General features: G+C 39.3%; 1 protein-coding gene across 14 annotated transcripts in view; it reads left to right on the top strand.

Moving 5' to 3' along the window:
• Positions 1 to 19,683, top strand: part of PLEKHA5 (pleckstrin homology domain containing A5) — a 166,855-nt gene that overhangs the window by 83,556 nt on the left and 63,616 nt on the right. For all 14 annotated transcript variants that reach the window (XR_010430569.1, XM_064654403.1, XM_064654405.1 and 11 more), the window contains 2 exons: positions 15,601 to 15,684; positions 16,651 to 16,771. Coding sequence is in view for 13 of the 14 variants with exons in the window: in XM_064654403.1 (XP_064510473.1) it covers positions 15,601 to 15,684; positions 16,651 to 16,771 (205 nt within the window). In the remaining variant the exon portion in view is untranslated. The remainder of the gene's footprint in view (positions 1 to 15,600; positions 15,685 to 16,650; positions 16,772 to 19,683) is intronic.

The following is a 19,683-nucleotide window of genomic DNA, read 5'->3' on the forward strand; positions in this document are numbered from 1 at the left end:
AAGGAAGGTCAGTGCCATGGAAAACAGTTCATTTTCAAGTTGTGTGAACTGGATCACCCTGTGGCTGCCTGAGCCCTGGTGCCAGCACAGGAGCAAAGGGTGAAGTGAGCTGGTGGTTCTGGTGGAGCTGGCCATTTTCTCAAAGCAGTTGTGAGAGTGGAGCTCCAAGTCCTGGCTTTAAGCAGAAGAGGTGGACCTGCAAACAGATCCAGCCTGCTCAGGTGGTGACAGCAGTCTCAGTTGCTTTGGAGGGGCCAGGCATATGGAATTCCAGTGCAAGGAGTATGTGGCACTGAACCTGAAGCCTCTGCTGCCTCTATCCCAGTTGCACGTTGTGGGCTGTATCTTGTATGTAGCATCAAAATACTTCGTATTACAGCTGTCCCTGCATTATGTTCGTTTCAATGGTCTCTGGGAGGTGTGTGAGTGTGTGTCCTTCCCATCAGAAAATTCAGCTGTTGGCATGAAAGCTCAAGAAGTCGTCACTGATGCTGTTAAGATTGTATTTCTCAGTATGTGAGAGAGCAGCCTCCCAGAGCTGGCCAAAGATGGCTTGCATGGAGGCTTTGAATGGCATGCCACAATTCCAGCAGCTTGGAGCCTCCCAACAGCTTGAAAAAGCCACCTGGGAAAGAAAACAGCTCCCAGATTCTGGCTCTCACTGAGGTATGAATTTAATGCAAGAAAATGCTGGCAAGGTCATGAAGGCATTATGTCTGTTCAACAGGAGGTGTTGTCCTGTAGCTTTTTCTGCTGCAGTTAACCTGTGGTTTAACCTTGGAAAAGACAACCTGCTGTGCCATTTTCTGGAGTGGAATGTGTTGCTGGGTCAGCAATAGCCTTTAATAAAAATTAAGTGTTATTTCCATTGGATCGTGGGATAAGGATACAGTTGTGAGAGTCAGGATGTAAAACTGAGGGACTACTGAATTATAATTCTTTTTGCTGGATATGTTTCCTGCATAGCTGTCAAATGTGCTGACAGTTCATTTTGTAAATAAACTGCAGTTGTTCCTTTGCATTTATGAGGTAAAAGGATAATGCAGAACAATCTGTGTAGGTGTTGAAACCGAAGATGTGAAAATACAAGGGGAGGCAGCCAAGAAATACTTTTGTCAAATGAAAATCTCTAAACTTTCTAGAGCCAATGGTTTGATTAGATGAGACCAACTGACATCAAAGTGATTGACAGTCTGCATAGAAGCAGTGGGTGGTAGATGAAAACTCTTGATGAGATGGGGTACTAAAATTTCAACAAGTAAATTAAATAATAATATATCCAGCTCCCTAAATGTCCTTGTTCTTGTGGTACTTATTTTGGCCAATTCACCTTTTAAAATACCTAACTGTGTGCATGAAGCACATTCTAAAAAGCAAGTCTTTTTCAGTGTAGTGCAGTCATTTCCTAAAAGATAACACTTCAAATAATTCGTTTGTGTTTACCAATTATGAAATTTTTTTAAATTTATTTAAAAAGGCCAAATTGCTTTAATTAGAGAGATAGTGTTACTCTTCATCTGTTCCACTTCCCTAATAAACATGGTGTTGCTGAAGTTGTCGTGAATTGTCGCTGCCTCTTCAGCAGCCTGTCTAAATTGTGGGGTTTGTCTATTTTATAAGAAACTTGGCATTGAGATGGGAAAAAGTAGCAAAAACATTACGTAAATGAAATAATATTTAGTCTTGTATTCAAGTTGACTTGCTTTTTTTGCTATTTCTTAGGTAGGCTGGTTCTAAAAATCAGTGCATTTTCTTGCATCCCATACTTCTTTATATGGAAGTATCCTTTTAACTGCTTTTCATTTTTAATTTTCTTTTTTTAAACTAAACTGGCATTTTTGAGATAATTTTGGGGAAGATGTTTGAATGATGTAAAAAAAACTCTACACAGTTAGGAATCTTCTTAAGTATTAGACAACAACATTTGATTAACATTACCATAATGGTACTAGCTTTTTCTCTGTGTATTTTGAACTAACAGAAAGATATTCCAGTATCTGGGGTCCTGCCAGTTGTGATGATGTGTATAATAAGAGATGAGAGAAAGCAAATAAACTGTGTTTGAAAGAGCGTTTGTTACTTGGGGTTTCAGGTTGGGGGGTGTGTTACATGAATCTGTTACCTAACCTTGGACATTTTCTTTTTAGACCAGTCATCTAAATTGTAGAACTATAGAATCACAGAGTGGTTGGAAGAGACCTCAAGGGTCATCCAGTTCCCCCCTGTCATGGACAGGGACACCTTTCACTAGACCAGGTTGCTCAGAGCCCCATCCAACCTGGCCTAGAGCATTTCCAGGATTGGGGCATCCACAACTTCTCTGGGCAACCTGTTCCAGTGCCTCACCACCCTCACGGTAAAGAATTTCTTCCTGGTACCTGATCTAAACATGCTCTCTTTCAGCTTGAAGCCATTCCCCTTTGTCCTGTCACTGCATGTCCTCGTAAATAGTCTCTCTCCATGTTTTTTAGGCTCCCTTCAGGTACTGAAAGGCTGCAATTTGGTCACCCTGGGGCCTTCTCTTTTCAAGGCTGAACAATCCCAATTCTCTCAATAGGGGAGGTGTTCCCTCCTCTAATCAACTTGGTGGCCTCCTTTGGACTTGCTTCAGCAAGTCCATGTCCTTCCTGTGCTGGGGACCCCAGGGCTAGAGGCAGCACTGCAGGTGGCGTCTCACCAGAGGAGCAGAGGAGCAGAATCCCCTCTCTCACCCTGCTGCCCACACTGCTTTGGATGCAACCTGGAATGTAACTGGATAGATGCCCCCACTGCTCCATTTTGTGCCTGGTAATAGAGGGAGGGCACCAGTCTCCAGTTCCCAGCTGTAATTTGGCTCTGCCTTTTTCCATGGCATATTTCTCAGCCCTTTTCTTGTTGCATAAAACTGTGAGTTTCCATTGCTTTTTGATTATACGTATCAAACCAAGGAATTAATGCCGTAGTTTAATAAACAGCACGGAAGGATGAATTCAGTGCTGCAAAGGGCTGGTTTTGCTAATTACTGGCAGGTATTCTTAGCACCAACAATTAGGTGTAGACAGCCACTTAACTGTGACAATCAGAGTTAAACTCAGTACAGCAGCAACGAGGCAGAGATGGATCAGACGGTGGGTCCATCTGGCCTGGCATTCCCTCCTTGAGAGGGACTTGTGTCGATGTTTAAGATGAAGTTGTGAGAGGAATTAGCACCACGTCAAAGTGTGATACTGTTCAGTGGTTTTTTGTGGCTAATACAGTTGTTTTTTTCTGAAAAGCAGTGTTTGCTGAAGTCTTGAGGCCTGTCTAATTTTTAGAAATACTTGAAGCTAATAAGATGAATAGTAGGGAACAATTAATTTAAAACCAAATAAAAGAGGGGAAATGTGGCCTCTTGGCAGTCAGATCAGTTCTCAGGGTTTCCCCACAAGCCTGATTGGCTTCCACACCCCTAGATTAAAATATATCTCCACCAGGATCTGAAGTCTGAAATATAAGCAAAACGAACATTAGGTGTGAATGTTTGAAGAAAACAATTGTAGGTGCTTTTTTAAAGGTTGTGAGTATGCAGAGAAAATCCTGAGATAATTTCTCGTCTACTTGTGATGTCAGACAAATCCCAAACCAATTTTATTTGTTCCTTTATTTATTTCAGTCTTTTGGAGCCTTCTGAAACAACTTGCTGCTATTCTTCTAAGACAATAATATTATTATTTTTCTGAAGTGATCAGCTCCTGAAGCTGTACCCAAATGGGCTGAGGGAAACGAGAAAGCTGAGCAAGGCTCAGCTGTGCCCTCGGACCTGGGAGATGACAGCTGACACGTTCAGTGTTCCAGTTCAGTGCCACACTTTATACCCCATGTGTCTCTGCACTTGGACTTTACGTCACAAGCAATGAATATTTTTAATAGAGTTTGTACTCTTTTGTCTGAGATGAATGCAGGCCCACACATGGTGTAAGCTTCAATTAATTATCCTCTGGGGTCTGGTGCACATATTTGCATATGCTCTATCAGTGGACCACCAAGATTATTCAATTAAATCCTCACAATGGCTTTAAAAAGGCCAGTGATTAAAGCCTTAGTGATGTCTGTTCATTTATAAAATAATTATTTTTATAAATTTCAATCGCTACCCTTATTTCTTGCAAAATAGGATCCATTGTGAGAGACAGCTCGAAATATAGGATGTGCCTGAATCAGTACCACAATTAAAACTGATATACAAGGGGATGCTCCAACATTTGAGCTGCTTCCTTCTGTCAGATTTTTAAAAGGAAGATTTCTAATCATTTCTCAGATGAATGTATTTACTTTGCAGAAGTTTGCCTGACAGTTTTCTTATCTCAGGAGACTTAGGAGGTGTCTAGTTATGACCTAGTATTTTCTGATATAAGTGCTTGATAAGCATGGCTTTCTTTTAAAAGTTTTACTGGGTTATTAATAGAAATGTGGTTTTATTTAGTAAAAATGGCTGTTTACTAGAGATGTAATTGTGTAACTATGGCAACTCCCAAGTATTGGATAAGTGATCAAGAAATCATGGAAGTCATGTAGCTATCTGAAGACAGTGTAATGTTAGACTTCTGTGTAACCTTGGCTAAGATGAATAAGGGCTTTGCTGCATAGACAGATAATGATGTGATTCACATAATCTTAAACAAACAAACAAAAACCCCAAAACAACCTCAACATACACAAAACAAAGAAACCAGAGTAATGATAAAGGAAAGATATCTGTAGAAATCTCCCCAAAGGTAGAAAATTTTTAAGATAAATAAGGTATATAACTACTTCAGTTAATGAATATCAGATTTTGATCCTGATTTGCTTATCTGGATTTGCAAAGCAACACTGTGGTTTTACCAAATGCCTCTTGAAATTCCACTGTTGAATTTGAGGTAGTAATTGACTAAAATTATGGGGGTTTACTATTTTTATATATATATTATATATATATTGAATCTGTAATTCAATAAATTAAGGAGCTTTACTTTTTTGCAGTTCTGTAGCAGGATTTTATTGAACAACTGTGCTGTAACTTCTGCAGTCATTCTTTAAAGGCTGTCACTGCTGCAAGTAGTTTGAGACTAAACAAGGTTCTGAGTTATACTATACAAGAGTAAAAAAACTACTAGACATCTCATACCTTTTAACAAATAAACAAGCAGTCTTGAGTGGAGGTGATTGGCAGCTGAGGTCGAAGGAGACCAACAATGGAAGCAAAGTGGAATCTGAGTTTTGCTAGAATGCACAAAATTGGGGTTTTTTGACTAGCAGGTAATTGTATACTGTTACAGAAGAGTGGAAAGTAGGGAGAGGGAGAAGGCATGATGGTGAAAGAATTGAAGTCGTTACACAGAAGGAGTGAAGTTGAGGAAGGAACTACATGCACAGCTAATCATTTTGTGGTCCTCTGGTTTGTTAACTGGGAAAAAGGGAAAGGCAGAGACAAGGCTTTAGAGTGCTAAATACTGAAAATGGAAGAGTCATGCAGTAGATGATGGGCGTACATTCTTTTGTCTATTCCTTAAGCAAAAAACCCAAGCCCAACACCCAAACCTCACACAATATAATAAAAACTGGGATTAAAAAAAATTGATGTGTAGGGGACAGATCATTAATAAGAGAGGTATAAATAGGAGACAGTTATAGCAATTTACGAAATACTAGATTTTATGAAGGGGAATTGCTGGCTCTTCTGAAACACTCTGTATCAGACAGTGCTTCAAACTGGTTGAAAGAACTTGAGGTGAGCAAGTACTTGTAGGATTTATTGTTCTTGTTATCAAATGCACAACTGTTTCCAAAAGAAACCCAAAGTTTTCTTGTTTTTCTGTGTCCTCTGATTACCAGATCCATTGAGATGCCTTTTGAACTTTAAGTGGAGAAGGGCCTGGGGCTGAGTGACAGGACAGTCAAAGTTGTGAGTGCTTGAGAGGATAGAGAAGTGACAGGGATGCAGGTTGTCCAAGCCAAGTGGAAGTTTAGACATGGCAGAGCAGCTTTTCTCAGGGTGTACTAACTGGAGACATCTTGAGTTCTTTAAGCCACAGAGCTTGCAGAGAAGCCTGACCCAAATCAGACTTTGTCTGGGAATACTTTTTGACAGAAAGATTTGCTTTTTGCATAGGCCTTATATTAATGTATTTTAAAATATAAATACACATATATGGGTATTAAACTGCTTAAATTGTCTGCATTCACTTTTCTTGTAGGTATCTTTAGCATTTTTGTTTCAAAACAGAATTCTTGAAAAGCATGTTAAAATTGGGAAGAGCAACTGTTATTAAAGCAGCTTTCTCATGTAAAATGTCTCTAAATTTCATGCAGTGAAATGGAACCATAAGTCAAAATTGCTTTTTGAGTTCCTACTTGTGTTGTCTAACACTTGCTCAACTAACTGTACGTTTCACTTACGCTCCTAATAAATCATGAAGGCCAAGGCTTGCATAACTGAGCTTAGGGATATGTGGTTGAGATAATTTTCTGTCTAGTGAGCTTTGAAAACATTAAAAAGTTGGTATGTAGCTATAAAAGCGTTTGCTGAAAGTTTTTATTGAATTTGATGCTTATAGTTGTGGAGGGTGACTAAGACAACTGAATTCTCTGTAATTTCTTGGTGTGATGAATTGCTCCTCATAGTGTGGTACAGCTGTGATCATGTAGCCAAAGTTTGTTTGTCCCTTGTAAATTCAAGCCAAGTGTATTTCTCATTCTGAAAACCTGTAATGTAGTATGTGTAAGAAAATGTGAATTAGTAGTTTTTAATTAACTCCTCTTAGTGAAACGTCCCAGTTTATTAGTGTGATAATCTGAGTGGTCTAACTCAGTGAAGTGACATTCCGTGCAGCATCAGCTGATCAGACACCTGCTGTCGGTCTCCCTGGAATCACAGAGTGGGTCAGGTTGGAAGGGACCACAGTGGGTTGTCTGGTACAACCTCCCTGATCAAGCAGGAAGAGGCAGTAGCAGTCACACTGGAAAACCCAGTGGTGCTTCTGGTCCACAAGCTGAGCCATGCTACTCCAGATCCCCTTCCTCCTTAGAAAAATAGTGTGGGTTTTCACTTCAGAGCTGTTATGTTACTGTAGTCGTTGGAAGCTTTCCAGTTAGTCATTTTTACTGCAGAGTAATACTTAGAGAATTGAAAATTTTCTTCATCTGCAATGCTATTATCAAGGTACTATATTAGATTCTGTGCCCAGGGCTTAAAATGTGTGTAATGAAGTGTTACATAAATTGATAACACATGACAGGTGCATTTCACAAATTACCACGCTTCTAGTTAAAGGTGTTTGGCTTTTGGGGCCTTTACCAAGTACTTTATAAATTCCCAAATATTTTATTCCCAGTATTTTATAAATTCCCAAATATGTTACCTGCAGAGTGAAGGACACCTCCCACAAAGTTTTGGGAAGCCTGAAAACAGTAACTTTTTCTGACAATAGAGTGTTTGATTAGAAAAAAACAGTCTCTTATTAAAAGCTTCTCAATCTGTAATACAGAATATGCTATTTTAGCAAGTATTTCATCCTAGCATTTTGAAAGAGTTTTTAAATATTTGCCCTTGCTTACATAAACTTAGTTTTACATTGGAAATATGGCATGAGGGCATATTAATCATATCTGCTCAAGCGAGAAAAAGCTTTGTTTTTTTGCATGAATATTTCCCTTGGTATATAAATGTGGGTTTATGATGGTCCCGTTGAAAGGAAGGTTTATAGTTTTGGGGCAGTACTGCTTATTCTTCTGGAAAATAAAAATCAATAGTAAATGAAAAGCTGGAGTACAGTGAGTTGTATGGAAATGTCCAGGTGCTTTCTCATTGTGGCAGCAGCAAGGATACCAAAACTACTATAACTGTAACTGTCCTCATCATGACTGGGCTTCGAACGGAGATTTGGGAAGGGCTCTACCCACGTTTGTTACAGGCATGCTGGTGGCTAAAGAGGCCAGTATGAGATAGACAAGTCCAGTTGCAAAAGGCACAGCAGAAAGACTCCTTAGGTGGAATATTCTGCAAGACACGGTTCTTTCTGCGTTGTCTTTTCTCCTCAAGAGTGATCCTGCATGCTTTCTCAAAGGAAGCAGCAGCATTATAGATGGTGTGTCTCCAGGCCTCCCAATTGGAGGCCAGAGTAGACCAGTTATGATGATCAATATGGCCAAGGTTGAGATGTTGTTTCAGGGAGTCCTTGTATCTTCTCTTTGGGGCTCCTTTCTTGTGGCAGCCAGTGGCAAGTTCACCATAAAGCAGGATCTTAGGGAGGCGGTGGTCCTTCATCCTTGAGACGTGCCCTTCCTGGCGCAGCTGTGTTCTCATCAGCATGGCCTCAATACTTGTGACTGCTGCTTGTTCTAGAACAGATGTGTTGGTCACATAATCTGACCAGTGGATGTTTAGGATTGTGCGAAGACAGCATTGATGGAAGCGTTCTAGGAGATGCAGGTGGTGGCAGTAGATGACCCATGATTTGGATCCATATAGAAGAGTAGACAGCACTATGGCTCTGTAAACACTGATCTTTGTACTTTTCTTCAAGTGTTTATTTCGCCAAACTCTTTTATGAAGCTTTCCAAAGGCACTATATGCCTGTTGTCTATCTCCCCGTCAATCCTACCATCCGAGGAGATGAGGCTGCCTAGGTAATTAAACTGTTGGACTGATTTGAGTTCTGACTGGCCAGTGGTGATATGGGGATGATGGAAGACTTCCTGAGGTGCCGGTTTGATGGAGAACTTCTGTCTTCTTCAAGCTGACTTCCAGCCCAAAGAGCTCAGCATCATCTGCAAAGCAGGATGTTAAACGCTGCAGAGCTGCTTCTGTGTGGGCAACAAGGGCGGCGTCATCAGCATAAAGCAGCTTCTGAACAAGATGATTTAAGGCCTTAGTGTGGGCCTTCAGTCACCTTAGGTTGAAAAGGCTTCCACTGATACAATAAGGAGGGCTCAAAAGGAGAGTCTACAGGATTGACACGTTGCCTGAAAAAATAAACTCATAGACCAGAACGGTGGCAGCAGCAACTACAGTTTAGGTGTTACACTATCTGCCAAGAAAATTTGTGGGATTTTGTCTGCACCTTCCCAGGCGTGTGCACACACAAAGGGTTAGAAACACTTTGTTCTTTAGCAGCACATGTGAAGTGTTACAGGTCTGTCAGCACTTTGCAACTGGCTGTCTCTTTATACCCTCTCTCGTTCGGGCTCCCTGATGTTAAGTTACCAAACTCAGATGTTTTGTGGTGGACCCAATGCAGCCTGGTTTCCAAACTTGCTGTTTAAAAAGCTTAATTGAAAAAAGGCTCGTAATTCTAGGGTATGATAGCACTGGCAAAAAAGTGCTTGCATTTGCTGTTTACTGTGCAGTGTGGCATTACAGATTTAGTAAAATAGAAGAGTTAGTACAGCCACAGACCACATCCTTGCTAACAGTTGTGTAGGGACTGCATTTACTTAAATTTTTTCCCCTCTTCGTTAGATAATTCTAAGTGGCTGCATTTATTTCAATTTCTTATGCTAGAAAGCAAGCAGACATGGTAAAAATTGCTGATTTGATTCACTCTCCACCCCCCTTGCCCCGCTGAGGAATGAAGAGCTTCACAGAAGCAGAATAAAGCTGGCCTAGACTTGTCTTATGTTTATTTCCAGTTGAACCTTACCTTTAAATATCAGTGCAAAAATTTAGCATTAATACAGAGAGGATGACTTCATTGCTCAGGTAATTTTGGTCTGTTTGCCTTATCTGTAATCTTTTAAAGTATTTTGTCATGAAGCAAATACGAAAAATGCATAAAACTGCTTCTCATAAGAAATATCTCTGAATACATTTGTGATATATTTCCATAATAGAGATTAGGTTGTCAGCCTGTAAATCTTACCTAAGGTGTAGAATAAATGTTAGGAAGGAAATATTTGGTGTAGCATTCTTCTGAAATGTGTTCTTCAGTGTTCATTTGTCAAAAGGAAGAGGGTTTCCAAATCAAAGGTATGGAGGCCTGTTAAAAGTTGTGTCCTGGTTTATGATTTGGTTTTTGTTCAGCCTTTGCTTTGATGACCATATTGAGAATGAGCAAATGAGAAGGTCTTAGCATTTAGGAACACATAAATAAAGGCTACAAAGAAAGGGCATGAGAGGAGCTTTGAAGTGGTGTCTAGTTTTAATTCTAGTGGGAGAAAACCAGATGTGTCTTTGGGAGTTCTGACCCAGCTCTTTCTTTTTTTTTTCCTTTTGTTTTTCTTTTAAGAGTACAGGGAGCTCAACCAAATCATACAATGGAGAGACCCCAAACCAACTATCCCCACCCTGGTACTTTGATCTTTGTTGCCGCTTCTGAGTGAACTGCTCTGTTCAGAGGAAAGATGGTCTAACCCTTCATTTCTAATTGACTTACATCATCCTGTTACAGCTGGATTATGTATCTCTCTTTTTGCAGCTCCAACTGCAGTTATCTGAGTTCATTTCCTATGCAATATATAAAGATGATAGTGTTTCAAAACAGCAACACTGGTCAGAATTTGGATTTTGCTGACTTTTCGAGGTAATGTGTTTTAGAACAAAATACTGGTACACAGTATTTTGGGTCAGCAGTCCTGTAAACACAAGAGAGAATGAAAACAAAGAAACCTGCTTGTGTAGGGCTTCTGTTGGCAAGTGCTGCTCCTGGAATGATGCACTCAGTTGCTACTTACAAATAGAATAATATCTCTGAATGATATATTTGAGGGCTTTTTTTTTTTTTAAGTAGCCTTTGGATCATATTAAGCCAACAAAAAGATTGCTGTTGACTGTACATGTAGTGAGTAGATTAAAACTACACAACAAGGTTTTTTGAACATGTCGAGAAAATAAGTAAAATAATCCTGTCTTCTAAAGAGATTAGGGGCTCAAGTAATGGAAAGGAGAAGGAGTCGATAAGAAGGCAAATAACATAAGTCAAATTCAAGGTTACTGTCAGCTTCTAACCTGAACAAGATAAATCCTTTTGCTCTGAGGGCTTGTCCATATGCCAAAACTAAGCTATGTGCTAAACTGATGCCAAAGCTTACAGTTTTCAGAGGAAAGGATTGGGAAGGAGAAGTTTGAAATTTCTGGAGAAAAGAGGTCAAGTAAAGTAGGTGCGTGTTAAGTTGGTGTCTTGCACTGAGACAGCTAAAAATGGAACCTGTCCCCGTGTGAAGCTGTTTTGGTGTGGTTAGGGTTTTGTGTTGTGGGTTTTCTTATTTCTTTAGTGTTGGTTTGGTTTAGTTTGGTTTTGATTCTTCTGTTACAGGTACCAAGTCACAACTGGAATCAATTGTCTTGGTACATGCAAGAACATATCTCGATACATACTTTATTTTGCAGTGAAGTGCTTATCTCATGTCATCCTACTCAGTCTGTGTCGATTTTTGAGGCCTGACACATCCTGGTAGCAGATATTAATGAGGAATAGTTTGTGCCACATACCAAGTCTGGAGAATATGCTGATGAATAGTAATGAAATACACTGGGAATTTTTTCCTGTCTTTGTCTCTAGTGTTTAGCATGCCATTAGTGGGGATCCTAAAATAGTAAGGATCAGTTATGTCCCTCTGTATAAGTGTAGCACAGTGTATGTATAGTTATCCTGTGTTCTCAAAACATGTTGGGAGGAAAAATTGGAGAGAGAAGGAAGAGGAGTGTTGTTTCCATATACCTGTTGGAGGCTGTATCTCTGAATAAGTAAAAAGGAACACGCTGGCTTCTAGCTGCCTGTGTCAAAGTGAATCACTCTCTTTCCACATAATAAAAGTACAGACACATAAATATGCAGAGTTGAAACTCTGAGTTATGCGTTGGAGTTTGTATAAAATTGAAATTAGAGTTCTCAGTAAAAAAATCCAGTTTATTGCTTTATTTCCCCTGAGATTTATCGATGAGATATATATTATTATAGTGCAATGTGAAATTCTAAGTGTGTATATGGACCCAGAAATTTATAGATAACTGAACAACTGTCTAAATTGAATGTTGAAGATTGTGAATATCAAATTGTAGCTCGGTTCTGATAAAACTCTCTGCACTCTGCAAGATGGAGTTTAAAACAAATGCCTTAACCTACTGTTATGTGGGAGGATTATGACAATAATTATCAAGCTTCTCTACACCTTGTGCAAGTATTTTGAGGAGTCTTGTCAAAATATCAGCTGAATTACTGCCAAAAATGCCATAATTAGGTGAGTAATGAAAAAGTTTTCAAATGGAAGTATTTAAAATCTATTCATCCAGTTAGACATATTTACAGTCGTCACACTTAGTTGCACAAACTGAATTTCCAGTGTTCACTCCTGAGATTTCACTTGCGTCTGAGCCGAAGAGAAAGAACAGGTTGTTTTTCCTTTGCATTGACTTTTTAGGAAGAACTGACTGTGCAAGTCTAGAAAGAAGGTACTGCATATCATGTCTGTGATAACGTTTTTTTACCTTTTTTTATGTAATGTCAGCTACCCCCCTATACATCTCAACATCAGTTTGAGTAGTAAGGAAACCAGTATTTTGTCCAAGAACATTCTGATGTTTTTGGAATACCAACTTGGTATGTGACTCAAACCTGAAACAAAATATTCTTGAACAGGTTTGTGTCAATGCTTCCTCTCCTCTCACTCTTGTTTTCCACCCCCTCCCTGCTTTCACTCCTGGTTTTATTTGGCCTCCCCTGTACAGTCTTGGAATGTGGGCTCTTCCTGTGTCAGTGTGAGCCAGGTGCACTCACACAAAACTTGGGGATGTGTCTCCTCTGTAGCAATCCCAAGTATTGGTGGTCCCTGAGCAGAAGTCCTGATCCATTTATTTCTACATTTCTGGATGTCAGCTGATAGCCCCCTGCCAAGGTTTAATTGTGAACAAGACAGCAACATTTTGGCAAAGCTTGCCGAGCACCAGCTCGTCTCCACAGGGTTCTTTTGGGTTTTTTTCAGTTTGGTGTGAGAGTTTCTGAAATGTCAGAGGGAACAAAAAGAAGATTTTTTGGAAGTGAAGAAAAAAAGGAATGACCCCAAAATAAAACAAGGCCGGATACTTCCTCAGGAGGGTTTTGAAATCGAATCCTCTTCAATCTGGGTCATTTTTGCTCAAAAGGCATTGTATGACCATGGCAATTAGGAATGGCACAGAATGTCCTCATATCAACTCTTTCTTGTCCTCTCATTGTAATTGATACATTTCTGCAACAGCAGCTTTTTTAGAAGCTAAACTTAGAATTCTGCTGAATTTAGTACAAAGATAAAGTACCAGCATTTGCTAGCTCATTAGTTACACTCTGTAACACATTCTGTCCGTTTAGGTATTAGTAGGTTTTTAAAATCCCAGCAGAGAAAGTGCAAAGAATTGGGCTATCTTTCTAATCTTGCACTCTAGGTTTATCTAGATTTATCCATTCATTCACCATGAAAGTAGCGTGAATTTTTTATTAGGCTTTGGTTTGGAGGCAACTTTTAATTAATAATGCTCCATAATTGCAAAATGTTGTGATTCAAAGGAGTTTTTTTAAAAAGTGGGGAATGTAAAGATAGTCTTGTTGAGGTTGTTTTAAGAAGCAGGAAAGGTAGAGAGCATAACATTTGTGAGATGAGTGTGCTTCACAATTTTGAAAGCCAAGATGGTTAAATGAATAGACAATAAAAGAAGTAGGTATTAGGGGTAAAGTGCCATTCAAAGGTTTTGTTGTTCTGCACCCCTTCTGCCATCTTGCAACTGAAGCACTTCTTTTTGGTCCAGGCTCATTCTCTGTCCAAGAATATTTTTAAGAGCTGAACTTCTTATAAGAAAAGCATAGTATTATGTAAGGTACCTTACATGAGAAACAGTATCACCACATATTCTTTGCAAAAGTAAATGCTGTCAAATGGAATTACTTTTTTCATGATTTACAGTGCTGATTTCAGATACTGGTGGGTTTGTATTGTATACTTTTTTGTTTATAAATACTTTTTGAAGTGTTAAAAATAAAAGAGGTTAGTTTTGAAACATGTGGATGACATCCAAATAGCACACCTGCATTATATCCTCACTGCCTTTTCTTAGTCTGATTTCTGCTCATATGCTTTTTAAACGCTGAACCAGGTTTAAATTTTGTCAGCATACCTCCCCCTGCTTTCTTTCCTATGTTTTGGGGCAGGAGAGTTTGGAGGGGTTTGTTGCAATCCAGCCATCCTTGCCTCTCCTAGCCTTGTCGCTGTGCCAGCTGGCAGCTCTGTGCTCTCAGGTGTGCTCCTGATGTCACTGGGCTGGGATCCTGCCGCTTGCATGGAGGGGGTGGAAAAGCCCCCGTCTGCAGCAGGCACAGGTTGTAACAGCCAGCTGATTGACATATCTGGTAGGCAGTAAATGGCAGAATGACAGATTGCTTAGGGTTGGAAGAGGCCTCTGGAGATCAGGGTCACATAGAGCAGGTTGCACAGGATTGCGTCCAGGCAGGTTTTAAATCTTTCCAGAGGAGACTCCACAACCTCTCTGAGCAGCCTGTTCAGTGCTTTGTCACCATCACAGTAAAAGAAGTTTTTCCTAATATTCAAGTGGAACTCCCTGTGTTTCAGTGTGTGCCTGTCACTGGGCACCACTGAACAGAGTCTGGCCCCATCCTCTTTAACACCTACCCTTCAGATACATGGGTGCATTGATAACATCCCCTCTCAGTCGTCTCTTCTCCAGGCTGAACAGGCCCAGCTCTCCCAGCCTTTCCTCATAAGTCCCCTCATCATGTCTGTAGCCCAGTGCTGAACCCTCTCCAGTAATTCCTTGTCTTTTTTGAACTGAGGAGCCCAGAACCAGAGAATTCCTCCCCTTCTCTTCCTTCCCCTCGGAGGCTGGAGGACTCAAGTCCAGATATTTCTTTGTGTTCAGGCAGCATCTGATAGTTGTTGAATTTTAGCAATTTCTTCCAAACTGTGGGAGCTGCTGTGGCCTAACAGTACCTGCAGTTCAGGGGAATGAGATACTGCAAAGTGAGTGTTTTTGTGCTGCTGAGGGTGAAGCTCTGGGCTCTCGGGCTCCCTGACACTTGAAGGTACTCCTGGAATCACTGCAGGGGAGCAGTACTCTGAATTTAAAAGTCACCTGCAAAAGTAGAACCATGATTGTAATTCATCAGTCTTGTTCCAATTGTTGGATATTTGTAGTTTCAGAAATTTTAAACTGGTATCTTCATGTTCTAAGGTAGAAGACAGTTGCTTTACAGCAGTGATATTTTATCCTTACAGAGCAATTATGTGTGTCTCAGGTTTAACTTGTCCCTGTCTAGCTGAAATCTTGTTTATGAACACATAAAGACATAGCTGAAGTGAATTATCTATGTTCATATATGAACTAATAACTCTTTTACTGGCTTTAGTTTTTAAAATGCAAAATAATTACCAACCCAGTGCCAATGTTTTCTATCTCTTTCCAAGGTATGAATGAAGATTCTTTAACAGTTGTTCTCATCCTTTTTATTTATATATATATATATGCATTGTGTGTGTGTACACAGATGTTGTCATATGCCATAGTGAAATATTCATAATTGTTTTCATTGTACCGATGTATTCGTTGTACCGGATTTACGTATTTGAGTTGGAAAATCAAAACATCATTGCCTAATACTTTTCTTTATCTCTCTTTCACAGTCATAATGAACGAAAAGTAACCTGCAAACATCCAGTAACGGGACAGCCATCGCAGGACAACTGTATTTTTGTTGTGAACGAACAGTAAGTGCCATCTGTTTCACTCCATAAAATATATGTTTTAAAACCTGTTAATGTTGAAGCAAGATTCAGTGAATTACTAATTGCAATATTTATTTTCCCCGAGTCGGATCAGCATGTGTATAGTTTTACTTGATTAAATTACTTGAAAGTAGTATTAAATATTTAATGCTAATTTTTAAGATCAAAACCATAGCCCAGATTAGTTGTAGGATAGAAATGCACTGTGTTTATGCAGTGTGTGAGTTTCCACTTGTCACTTCACTTATTCTGTAGGTTTAGCAAACGACCTGTATATTATATCATAACCAAATAAACCTCCAAGAAGCAATAAATTTTATGATCACTTGGGGACAGTCACATGCTGTTAATCTATAATGTTTTCCCTGACAGTTTCTCCTCAGCTGGTTATGGTTTTGGCCAGCTGGGACACTTTCTGAATCACTGGATAACTGCTTGGATTTGCTGTGTCTGCATTAGTTTTGTAGAATACACAGCAGTGCAAGGAGATACTCATGGAACTCATACCTGATCTCAGGACTTTGTGTGTGGTTGGTTTTTGGGTGTCCTGCTCACCAGCATTGCTGAAACACGTTGTACAGTGGCGAGAGCGAAAACCACGAGAACTGCAGTTTCAAAACCTGCCTGTTCTCAGCAAGTGGGGCAAAGCCAGAAGGGCTCTTTGGAGGGCATTCCTTCCCATTTCCATCTCATGCTCATACCTGTTTTTTTCCCTCCCACCAACACCTTACACTAATAGAGAAATCCTGGTTTAGAGCAACGCCTTAAAATACACCTGTTATAGATTTGAGTTAAAAACACAGTGCAGGTAACTTTGCATTGACATGTGAATTGCTTTCAGATTGGAAAAGTAGGACACAGGCTGTACTAGGCTACATCTAGGAGTGCTTTTTATTAGCAGTCTGCACACACAGCATGTTCTAGTGCTATTCCATATTCTATTTTCAGGACTGCTGCAGCAATGACATCTGAAGAAAAGAAGGAGCGACCAGTAAGCATGATATGTGAAGCAACTAACTATAATCTGACATCAGATTATGCTGCTCATCCAATGAGCCCTGTGGGCAGAGTAAGTCTTTATGTCCGAATAAAATTAAAATTAAAATTATTCAGTTATTCCACAAGGTACTAGACAGTGCTATATATTAGCATTCCACTGAAAAAGAGAAACAGAGGATATATCTCTTCTTCAGGGCACTTCAGCTCTTTCATGTTTAATTTGGAAACTGAAGTGTCTGAAACAAATTATCACTGTAACTGTAATTTTTATCAGCTAACTCCGATCTTATGACTTGCACATCCTTAAATTGTTCACAGAATCTGACCTTTCTAATCTGTGTGAACAGCAGAATCTTGAGTGACTGATGAGGCATCTGGGCAACCATTGTTACAGAAATTGCTCAATCACAAATAATTGACTGGATTTCTCCAGTAAAACAGTTATAATTGTGTATAAGAAGTAGTTATAAGAGAGGTGGAGGGTGACCCTGTGGTAAACAGCAGCTGACATGATTTGCTGGCATTGGACGAGAAGTCCTCCTTTCCTAGGAAAATTCCTGGGGAAGGTTCTGGAGGTTCCTAGGGTCCCCTGAATTTGTGTCTTACTTCTCCATTTGCCCAGCTTCTCAGGGGGTTAAGGGAAATGCCCAGATGTTTTTATCAACTTCTAAGTTTACCAGATAAAGCTGATGAGCCTATTGTGTGCATGCATTGTTTTCTTTAGTTTTCTGGGCAGCCTTCCTGAAAGGAGAGTGTGCTTGATACAAAATTAAGAAGTCCCTTAAGTTTGCTAAGACATCAAGATAACTGCTTTGGTCAGTGATGACAAACAAGAGCCCTGTCATCTCTTCTACTAGTAGTTAACATTTAAACAAGGGGGAAAACCCCTATACTTTTGCTAGGCAATGAAAATTTTAACCCTGTGAAGTGCTTTTTTGGCAGGTTAATCCAGCCTGCAAGAGAAAAATAAACTTTGGAATGTGTTTTAACTGAACAAATTCCTTAATTTCAGAAACTTGGACTGAAATACTTTGTTTTCCATGTGGGAGAAAATATCGTAAGGTTTCTTTAAGTGCATTTTGGAAATATTTATTGTTTTAGATGTCTAATGAAACAGACAGAATCCTTGACCTACATCAGAAAAGTTATTTAATGAAAAAAGTGTCTTAATCTGTTAATGTTACTGGGGGGAAAAATAGTCACAGATGTATTATAAACAGTAACAAAATCCATCTCAACTTTCATATGATCATGTTTAAGTCCATGCAGGAAAACCAGTTTAAAACAAAACAAACTAGAAACCCCCCAAACAACAACAGCAAAAAAATGAACTCAGAACCAGCTAAGCCCTAAAACAACCAAGCAAGCAAAAAACCCAAGATAACTTATTGCTCTAGTCATAATAGTGATGTAGAATGCAATAGTTACAGAGCTAGTTCTGTTGAAATTAATTTTCTAGGAAGCAATCTTAAGTTAAATGTAGGAAATTAATTACAATTTAGGAGCATGTGTTTTACAAGCATATTTTTCACACTCCTCTTTCAAAGGAGAAGTTGAAAATGCCCTTTAGCCTAATGTTTGTTTCATAACATTCTAGAAGGAAATTGAGATTTCTATGGCCCAGTTACTGTGATTTCTTTACTTTCATTGATTAATGACACTTTAGCTTTCTGTGAAAATAATATTTAAAAAAAACAGATTCTTGTTGTACTTTTCATTCTTCCTGTTCCAGTTATTTAAATGGACTTAAAGTATTAATATGGTTCTTGTGGCTGTATGTGTAATTACTGTAAATCACTTTTTAAATGTGAATTTGTCTGAATTATTGCCACACCATTTTAAAATTGTTGTGTTTAGGAGGTGAATACTTGTAAAGTAGAACCACAGCTGATACCAGTCAGCATTTTCTGGCAAACACTTTTAAAGATAACTCTGTAGAAAGGGCCCATGGGTTGTACATGGATACAAAACTGATTTTCTTGTATGTTTTTTCTCATGTCTTCCAGCAGTAGGACCTGAAATTCTTAGCTGTCTTACCAACTTTTGAATGTAATATATAGAGGTTCCATGTATTGCAGCACAATGTTGTTGAGGAAAGTAAATTACAGAGCAGAAGGATGCCTTGTGTGGTTGCTTCATGTATTTTTTAGGTGTTTCTGTTTTCAGAGATAACTCATGAACACACCTGATGTTGGAAGGTAATGAGGAATAGAACAAAAGTTTGTGGTACAACTAAAGTTTCAGACAGATGAGGGGTATAGAAATAAGTTCTTCCTTTCATTGATGTTAATTGATCCCAAATAGATATGGAACTTGGAGAAGTTTCTGTTTTGTGGCAGAAGGACTCTGCTGCTGCCCAGAGGCTAATATGAGGTGAGGCAAAGGTCAGTCTTGCCCCAGTAAAAGTCTTAATTCTAATCCTCCTTTCCCACTGTATACATGATGCTGGCCAGATAACACACTACAGCTCTGTTAAGTGCTGCTTCTTCCCTTGTTAGCTTGAAGTGTATTTCTAAACTTGAAGCCCCTAGGACAGACCTCTGACTGTGAAAAAGATCTGCATAGGCCTGAAATTGCTACAGAAGTACATATTTTCACCTCTCTTTGTAAAATTAAGAAATCGATTTTGTGGTTGTCTATTTTGTTTTATTTTTTCCCTGCTGTTAAAATCACTACCCAGACAAATACAATTATGAAATGCATTCAGGGAATCAGCTTTTTTAATGTGTAAAGTCATATTACCAGTGACCCTCCACAGTTCATCTCTGCTGCTCTTCATTGCTGTCCTGATTATCAGCAGAATAAAGGGAACAATTTTCTAGCAGCAAGTGGAGTGGAGTGTTAGCCCAGGACAGATGCTGCAGAGCTCCTGGTGACTCTGTTAAAGTCACTGTGATGTATCACCATGTTTATAAATGTTTATCAGTTTGTTTATATATATTTCATACAGTGCTCAAGCGAGTCCAGCTTTTAAATGGTTAG

This window comes from Pseudopipra pipra, chromosome 5 (genome assembly GCF_036250125.1).
Source record: "Pseudopipra pipra isolate bDixPip1 chromosome 5, bDixPip1.hap1, whole genome shotgun sequence".
Taxonomy (NCBI): Eukaryota; Metazoa; Chordata; class Aves; order Passeriformes; family Pipridae; genus Pseudopipra; species Pseudopipra pipra.